Raw genomic sequence first — 9,621 nt, forward strand, 5'->3', positions numbered from 1 at the left:
TATGACAAAAAACCTCATTAACCCTAAATAATTTATAAAAAAAAAACTTATATATATTTTAAAACGGAGAGTAGTATTTTTCTTACAACAGTATACGATAGGTGGTTATTTAATTCTAAGAAAATGAAGCTATACCTAAATCAACAATCACTCTTTCATGTGCTGGGCCATAAAATCCGACTTTGTTAATTTAATTTAATTTTACATCATCTAGTGGTGCATGCACGTGTAAGTCATTTGTCAAAATTCAATTTAACTTGGACAAGATGCAAGGAAAGGAATAAAAAGAAAGAAAGAAAAAAGAATAATAATAATAATAATAATAATAATAATAATAATAATAATAATAATAATAATAATAATAATAATAATAATAATAATAATAATAATAATAAGATTGGTGGATTGCTTAGCTGTTGACAGATAAAAATGTTAGGGTTAATCCATTCCACATGGTAGACAAAAAATGTAAGTGTACATTCACATCACATGCATGCCCCATGTGAAGTAAACCTTTTGTCTATATGTAAAACTTTTTTTTCTCATATGGGTCCTGTAAATATTTATTCAACACATATTGTATTGTATTTAATGAGTGCATATGCATATGTATATGTTTTTGTTTTCCCTCCTAACTCAGCAACTTCAAAAGTGACAGCCACTCCTTCATTTGATTCCCTTGTCTGCAGGGTCACTCTACAGTTTTTCTTTATTTTATACTTTTAAGGAAATTTTTATTTATTTCTTGTAATAAAGTGTATATTATTGGGGTGGGTACACTTCTTCATATTCACATCACCAGAGCTGTATTTTTATCTCTTTCTTGTAAATATTACAATTTGCAAGTTCTTGTTGTCAAGATATGGAATTTAACCAAACTTGTTAATACAGGTAGTTATTACATTGTTGGATTGGCCCTCCCTGCATGTACAATGATTATTACTATAACAAAATCATGACCAAAATTAATTGTTTTTAATTTATTGAATAAATGTATCCTTATTATATTATTATTATTATTATTATTATTATTATTATTATTATTATTATTATTATTATTATTATTATTATATTTTATTAATAATAAAAGAATGAAGCGAAAACTATGAGGATGATTAATTAAGTGATTGGATAAACAATTTAATTTTTTTATAATAAGTAATGGTATTAATAATAAGAAGATTCAATCGTCCGAACAATTACCTCTTAATACACTATAGAGGTAAAATATTCCAGAAGTGAAAATTATAGGACACGATATTAACTGACATAAACCACTTTTAAGAAACAAACACAATAGCACTGAAACACTCGTCAAAGTTAAAAATATTTCGTCTGAACAAGATTGTATTTCTCATCATCCAAAAATTTGACATTGCCGCTAACCAAATAACCCCTAACAGTTAATCTTTCATCTGCCGCCTTAATTTTGTCAAAATAGTCCAAAAAAGATCTCGGTTTATAATTTTTGTTTGACATATTTATGCAATGATCAATTTCTTTTAATTATAATACCTTATTTATATATATATATATATATATATATATATATATATATATATATATATATATATATATATATATATATATATAATTTTAGTATTAATATTTATGAGTTTTAATATTAATAAAAGAAAGGGGGGAAAATGAATGTCGATAAAAAAGAAGAGATGATAGAGATAAGAGATAAAAGAGAAAGAAAAACTATTTAAGATATATGAGAGAGAAATTAGATAGAGAAAATATATATGAAAGAAAGAAAGAAAGAAAGAAAGAAAGAAAGATCTATGAAAGGGATATATATTTTTACTCTTAGAATAAATTAATAAAGTTACTCTAAATTTTATTTTTTATTTTAGTTTTAATATAATATTCTCAGTTAATTAACGTTTTTTAAAATATCAATATCTTTTCTAATTTTTTCAGTCATATACACTTTTTAAAATAGATTGCACAAAATATTTGAGTTATTTTTTATATTAAAAATGTTTTTTTTTCTTTTAGATTTTTATTTATAATGATTAACACAAAATTTTAATTTTAATTACATATCATATTTTTTATTACAAATGTAATTTTGTTTTGAACATTTCTTTTTTCATTCTTGAAAATTTTAAATTAAATTTATGAAAATCATAATTTCATTCAACTAGTAGTTTGAAATTTAACTTCATGACATTAATATTTAATGACATTAGACAAAATTTAATTCTATTACAAGAATAATTTTATTTTAAACATCCTGTCTTCCATTCTTGAGGATTTAAAATTAAATCTACTTAAAGTTGTAATTTCATTCAATCCGTAAATTGGAATTTAACTTCGGTGAGAAAAAAATTAATGAAATCAGAAAAATTTTGGTTCTACAATTTTTTGTAGTGACAAGTCTCATTTTTAATTACGGTTATTTAAAGCGCTTTTGGATATTGTTTGGAAACTAGTAATCATTTATTTTTTAGTTGTTTGGTGGTGAAAAATATTTGGAGTGAGATTGATATTTGGGTTGGTAAAGGAGATAGGATAGACGAAGAGTGTTTGTCGAATTTTATGGATTGACACTTATTTTTTCATAACAAAAAAGTGAAAGATAGGAAGTTGGTTGTGGTATGGCTTGCTACCACTTGGATTATTTGGTTGGTTAGGAACGGAAGTTGTTTTCGAAAAAAAATTTGGAATGTGAATAGAGAGAAATAAGAGAGATAAGAGATAAAAAAAAAAACTATTATAGATATATGAGAGAGAAATTAGATGAGAAATATATACCTAGGGGTGTTAGCGGTGCGGTTTGGGCGGTTTTGACGAAAAAAATCATCCGAACCGCAAGAGAAAAAAATAGTGCGGTTTGATTTGGTTCGGTTGGTTTTTTAAAAAAATCCGAACCAAACCAAACCAAACCAAACTAATGCGGTTTGGTTCAGTTTGGTTGGTTCGGTTTTTTACAAATATTTTATTGAGGCATACATACACATATAGATGACAATATAATTTTGTATTTAGACATTCATACACTATCAAATAACAACAAAACTCGTCATATTTTGACAACAATTTTTCATTTAATATGTAAAAATTAAATTAGACAAAAGTGGAATATTAAATATAAAATAATAGCATAAAATAATATAAAAAATATTATAATGAAACAAAAAATAGAAGAGACGAAAGATTAGTGAAGGTGAAAGAGAAAAAAAAAGTGTTGAGAGATTAGAGAAGAAGTTGTGCGATAAAAACGAAACTGAAATACAGAACATTTACATAAAAATGAGAAGGTGAAAAAGAAAGAATATAAGAGAGTAGAGATTATAGAAGAAGATGGAAGATGTATGTGGCAAAGAATGTGCGATAATGTTATTAGAGATTTGAGAAGATTGAGACTGAAATTATATGTGTAAGGATGAGAAAATTGTTCGTAATCATAAGGCTAATGTATAATAGGTTTAAGTTTGGCTTGGATGTGAGTTAAGTAAGATTTAGGTTGTAACATAACGCGGTTTGATTCGGTTTACAAAATACAAACCGCAAACCGAACCGAACCATGCGGTTTTGTTAAAAAATGATCCAAACTAATCCGAACCAAATGCGGTTTTTTGCGGTTTTGGTTTGGTTTGCGGTTTTCTATTGGGTTGGTTTGGTTTTGAACACCCCTATATATACCAAAGAAAGAAAGGCCTATGAAGAGGATATATATTTTTTACTCTTAGAATAAATTAATAAAGTTACTCTAAATTTTATCTTTTATTTTAGTTTTAATCTAATATTCTCGGTTAATTAAAATTTTTTAAATTAAAATATCGATGTCTTATCTAATTTTTTCAGTCATATATACTTTTAAAAATAGATTGCACACAATATTTGAGTTATTTTTTATATCAAAATATTTATAATGAGTGACACAGAATTTAAATTTAAATTACATATCATATTTTTTATTACAAGTGTAATTTTATTTTGAACATTTTTTCATTCTTGAAAAATGTTTTTCGCATATAGTCAATTGATTGCAAGCTTAAATAATCAATTATGAGTAAAAATTATACTGAATAATCGATTATTCATTAGGTCTAGTTGATTATCTCCATTGTAACATCTTATAACCAATTATTATAGTTGATAGTCAATTAGTAACGGCACAATTTGAAAATTTACCAATTTACACTACATAATCGATTATACCTATGACTTAATCGATTATGAGTATTAAAAGGCCCATGAATTGTCTTCCTTTTTGAGCTACTTTTCCACTATATAAGAAGGGCGCCTTCTCACTATTTCATACACCCGAATTTTATTTTAAATTATTTTTCCCTCCTTTTAACCTAACTCTCTTATATTCTTTCTTTCATTAAAAGTTGTCTTAGTGACTTTTTTGAGTGAAATACATTTGCGAGATATTAGTTATACTGGTGTTCAGATATTTTTATCAAGTGTTTGATTCTCTTGAAGTATCTCTTGGTTGGTTGTGAGGTTATCCATGCATTACCTCTATTTTATTTCGAGATTAGCTGGTCGAAATCTTGTTCTTGGTTTGTGAGTTTAGCCTATGAAAATCTCCTTTTTGGTTTAAGGGATCATCCTTATAAAATCTCTCAGTCGATTTGTAAGAAGATTCGTGGGCATAAACTAACAAAAGCTCAAATTTTTTTAGGATATTACACTTATTGCAAGGCTTTTAAGTTTTTAATAAAATAACCTCGACAAATACAAGAATCAGTTCATGTTACCATTGATGAGTTTAACCCCTCTTCTATACATGTAGATGTTGTGCATGTATCACTACTACAAAAGTACATTCAACAATGCCACCTTTACTATGGTCCTTCGAATGACCATGGTGATATCTATAGATTCAGGCGCATATATATATATATATATATATATATATATATATATATATATATATATATATATATATATATATATATATATATATTAAACGTTGTTGATTTATTACCACAGGTCATACAATCAACCGTAGTGATATTTTATATGTTTCATGAGTTCGATTCTCAATGCTTGTTAATTTTTGATTTCTTCAGTATTTTAGTTGTGCCTTTCATTTTTATTTAAAAAATGAAAGTGATATCACTACGGTTCTTTAATCTAACTGTTGTGATATAATTTCTATTTTTTTAATTTTTAATTATTTAAAACCTGATATATTTTTTATAAAATATCATGATGTAAATGTTAGAACAAGAATTGTTCTGATCAATATTCTTAGTTTTGATGATAACATTATATATGAATTTTGTATAAGACAATGTGGTACTCTAATCCTATGCATTTTCCATTTCAGGAAATATATAAAGAGTATGCACAATTCAGCGCAAGAAGCACTGACTCAGAAGGTTCAAGTATGCAACATCAGAACATGCTCTCGCAAGACATCAGAAGATGGTCAAGCAGAATCAGAACATGGTCTATGAAGCATCAGAAGAACTTGAGTTCAGAAGCAGAAGCACTGAAGTTCTTATGGTATCACGCTAGAAGCACTTCAAAGTCAGAAGACAAGAAGATGCTCTGCACCAAGGTGAATGACTCTGATATTCAAACGTTGTATCTACAAACATCAGATCAGAATCAAGTACAAGATGACAGGCTACGCTGACTGACAAAAGGAACGTTAGAAGCTATTAAAGGCAAAGTCAGTTAAAGCAGGAAAAGCAAGGCTCGAGGTAGTTGACAAAAGAGTGAAACATTAAATGCAAAGCTGTACGGATCACGCAACGCATTAAATGCTCCCAACGGTCATCTTCTCATAACGCCTATAAATAGTGAAGTTCTGATCAGAAGCAAGGTTACAACACTTACGCGAACAACTCTGCACAAACAACCTTAAACGCTGCTGAATCAAAGTCTTACAAACTTCATCTTCAACCTCACTACAATTGTAATATCTTAGTGAGATTTAAGCTTAGAACTTAAGAGAAATATCACAGTTGTGATTATAGCTTTTTAAGAAGCATTTGTATACTCTTGTAAACATTTATTTTACATTAATTTGTAAAAGGTTCCTAGAGTGATCAAGTTGTGATCAGTAGACTCTACAAGACTTAGAAGTTTCTAAGTGGTGAATTTCCTAGAGTGATCAAGGTGTGATCAGAATACTCTAGAAGACTTAGAGGGTATCTAAGTGGAAAACCATTGTAATCAAGATTGATTAGTGGATTAAATCCTCAGTTGAGGTAAATCACTCTAAGGGGGTGGACTGGAGTAGTTTCGTTAACAACGAACCAGGATAAAAATCATTGTGCAATTGTTTTTATCTTAAGAGTTTTTAAAGTCACACTTATTCAAACCCCCCCTTGCTAAGTGTTTTTCTATCCTTCAGTAAATATTATATCACCATGGTTATTTAACAAAACTGTTTTTATTTTTATTTTTATTTTTTTATTTTTTTAATTTTTTTTTTATAAAATTTTTAAAAGCTTAAAACTTGGTGCTTTTTTTTTTTAAATTAAATTTCATCATATACCAAAATCTTCCTTTGCTCTCCTTTGCTCTGACGATTTCCGGCGTCGAGATTTAGGTTTCCGGCTCGGTTCTATCTTCCTCCCTCTGACGGATCCTTCCTTGTTGTTGGTTTAAACTCCTAGCCCTAGGGTTAGGGACCACAGCGGGGTTGGAAAAGAAGGAAAGGGGGAACGTTTGGGCACGATGGCTCGTGGAAGGGGAAGGCCTAAGAACAAGACATCAACATCAGCGACACCATCCATAGTTACTGAGGTTAAGGGGAGTGCTAGCACGAAAGGGAAGCATCCAGATACTAACAAAAACGAGGAACAACGTAGCAAGGAGGAATCCGAAACAGAAGCCCCATCTGAGAAGGAAAAGAGACTCTGGGTAGATGTGATTAGTGGAAATAGGCTACCTGCAAATGGGATCATGATTGGTTACTCTGCACCACAGCTAGTCGGAGGTGAGATTGAAGTGGAAATTGTAGCGGAAGATATGTAATCTGAAGTGAAATTTTGGGAGAACACCTTGATTATGTATGTGTTGGGGAAAGACTTGAGTATGAATGCTGTTAAGCAGTTCATGATACGGTCTTGGAACTTCATTAAGTTGCCTGAACTTTTCTACCATGAAGATGGCTATTTCTTGATGAAATTCAAGAACAACCAGGAAAAGGATATGGTGCTATTGAGGGGTCCATACTCAATTCACAACATGCCAATGATTCTAAAGAATTGGAGCCCGCAGTTCAACTTTCAACGTGATATGATACGAACGATTCTGGTGTGGATTAAACTGCCAAACCTCCCGTTGCAAATGTGGGGAGCTTCAAGCCTAGGAAAAATTGGAAGTGCAATTGGTAAGCCACTTTTCACAGATGAATGCACGACAAACAAACTGAGAATATCATATGCACGCATCCTTGTGGAAATTGACATCACTAAGAAACAGAAAGAGAGCATCACAATTAAGGATTGTGAGGGGAACAAATTTAATCAGCCTATGGAATTTGAATGGAAGCCCAAATATTGTGACATTTGCCAGAAGGTAGGTCATCAGTGTGACAAAGAGAAACCGAAGGAACAAAAAAGGTGGCAACAAGTGAAGACTGCAGAGGGACAGACCGCAATAGTGGTGAGCACAAGCAAGGGTAATACTCCAGCAGAGGTGAGTACACCTAACAATCCCATTGATAACTCTTGTGATACTTGGACTGCAATAGCAAATAATAGGAAATTTAAAGGGAGAGCTGTGTTCCCTGAGGGAGAGAATGTTCAGGATATATCATGTAGGAATGGATTTGATGCCCTGAGGATTGGGGAGGGTTCTGCAGGGGCACAAGCACATGTGCCATGATCATCTCTTGGAATGTGCGTGGCCTGAATAAAGCAGGGAAGATTAGAGAGATAGCTAATAGACTTAAATGTCTTAACCCTGCTATTGGTATTCTAATAGAGACTAGAGTTAAGGAGAATAAAGCTGGTGATATTAGGAATAAATTGGGCCATCAATGGACAATCATTGATAACTACCAACACCATGAAAATGGGAGAATTTGGTTTCTCTGGGACAGTTGCAGGGTTCAAGTGAGGAGAATTTCCAGCACTGACCAAATGCTACAGACAGTGATATACACTGACCAGGGAAAGTTTATGATGTGGTGCACAACAGTTTATGCACACAATACTCTTGAAAGAAGGAATAAGCTATGGTTGGATATTGAGCAAATTGCTAATAGCATTACTGAGCCTTGGATACTGCTAGGTGATTTTAATAATGTGTTGTCTAGTAAAGACAGGATAGGTGGCAATCCTGTTATGGAGAAAGAATACAAAGGCTTGGTGGATATGATGACTAGAGTGGGGCTGTTTGAGAAGGAGAGCATAGGTGATTATTTTACTTGGTCCAATAACCAATGCAATAACACTATATACTCCAGAATTGATAGGCTGCCTGGCAATGCTTCATGGCACCTTGCAAACCAAGATACATCTTTGCAAATCATGCACCCTGGGGTATCAGATCATGCCCTATTATGGCTGAAACTAAATAGCAAGCAGCAGAGATTTAGAAAGAGCTTCAAATTTCCCAATGTTGTGGAAAACATAGAGGGGTTTCTGAAGGCAGTTGAACAAAATTGGAAGCAACCTATGGATGGCAAACCTATGTATAGATTGTGGAAAAAACTTCAAAGGCTGCAGTGTGTTATTAGTTAGATAAATAAGCCTTTTCAAGGAATTAGAAAGCAGCTTGATAGAGCCAGGGAGGACTTGGACAAAGCTCAGGATGTGCTAATGAAGGACAGGATGAATATCAACAAAATCATCACAGCCAAGGAATGTATGAAGAAGGTGATGGATCTGTCTAGTATTGAAGAGGATATGTTGAGACAAAGAGCTAAGGTTGACTGGATAAAGCTGGGAGATAGCAATAATGCTTTTTTTCATGCTACTTTAAAAAGTAAGTTTACCAAGGCCCAAATTGGTATGTTTAAGGATAAGGATGGGAATATTCTAGCTGGACAGGAGCAAATTGAGAAGGAAATTATGGGATTCTATACTCAATTGGTGGGAAAAGAAGCCAATGGTCTGAGGAAAATAGACATTGAGGTTATGAGAAAGGGAAAACAACTTACAACTGAGCAGGGTGAGATGCTAACTGCTCAAGTGACAGAAGAGGACATTTTCAAGGCCCTGAAAAGTATGAGTGACATAACTGCTCCTGGAATAGATGGATATGGAGCAAAGTTTTTTAAAGCATCTTGGGATGTCATAAAAACTGACCTTGTTGAAGCAGTCCAGGATTTCTTTGAGAATGGGAGACTATATCGAGCTGTGAATAATACTTTGGTAACCATAATCCCTAAAAATGCCACAACCTACATGATAAAGGATTTCAGACCAATTTCATGTTGTACCACCATCTACAAACTTATATCCAAGATCATGGCTACAAGACTGGGCAGAGTAATTGGTAGCATAGTATATGATAGCCAAGCAGCCTTTATCCCAGGAAAACACATACAGGATCACATCATGCTGGCATATGAACTGATTAGAGGATATTCTTCCAGGAATGGTCCCCCTAGATGCATGATACAAATGGATATCAAAAAGGCTTATGATAGTGTGGATTGGATTGCAATGGAAGACATTATGGCTGAGC

The 9,621-nt window shown here is 31.9% G+C and overlaps 1 protein-coding gene across 1 annotated transcript; it reads left to right on the forward strand.

Moving 5' to 3' along the window:
- The first annotated feature begins 6,990 nt into the window (after positions 1–6,990).
- On the forward strand, positions 6,991–7,812 carry LOC131628417 (uncharacterized). The gene has a single exon (XM_058899252.1). It carries the CDS (start codon positions 6,991–6,993, stop codon positions 7,810–7,812), a length of 822 nt encoding a protein of 273 aa, XP_058755235.1.
- Positions 7,813–9,621: the final 1,809 nt, after the last annotated feature.

This window comes from Vicia villosa, unplaced genomic scaffold, assembly GCF_029867415.1.
Source record: "Vicia villosa cultivar HV-30 ecotype Madison, WI unplaced genomic scaffold, Vvil1.0 ctg.000451F_1_1_3, whole genome shotgun sequence".
Classification (NCBI taxonomy): domain Eukaryota; kingdom Viridiplantae; phylum Streptophyta; class Magnoliopsida; order Fabales; family Fabaceae; genus Vicia; species Vicia villosa.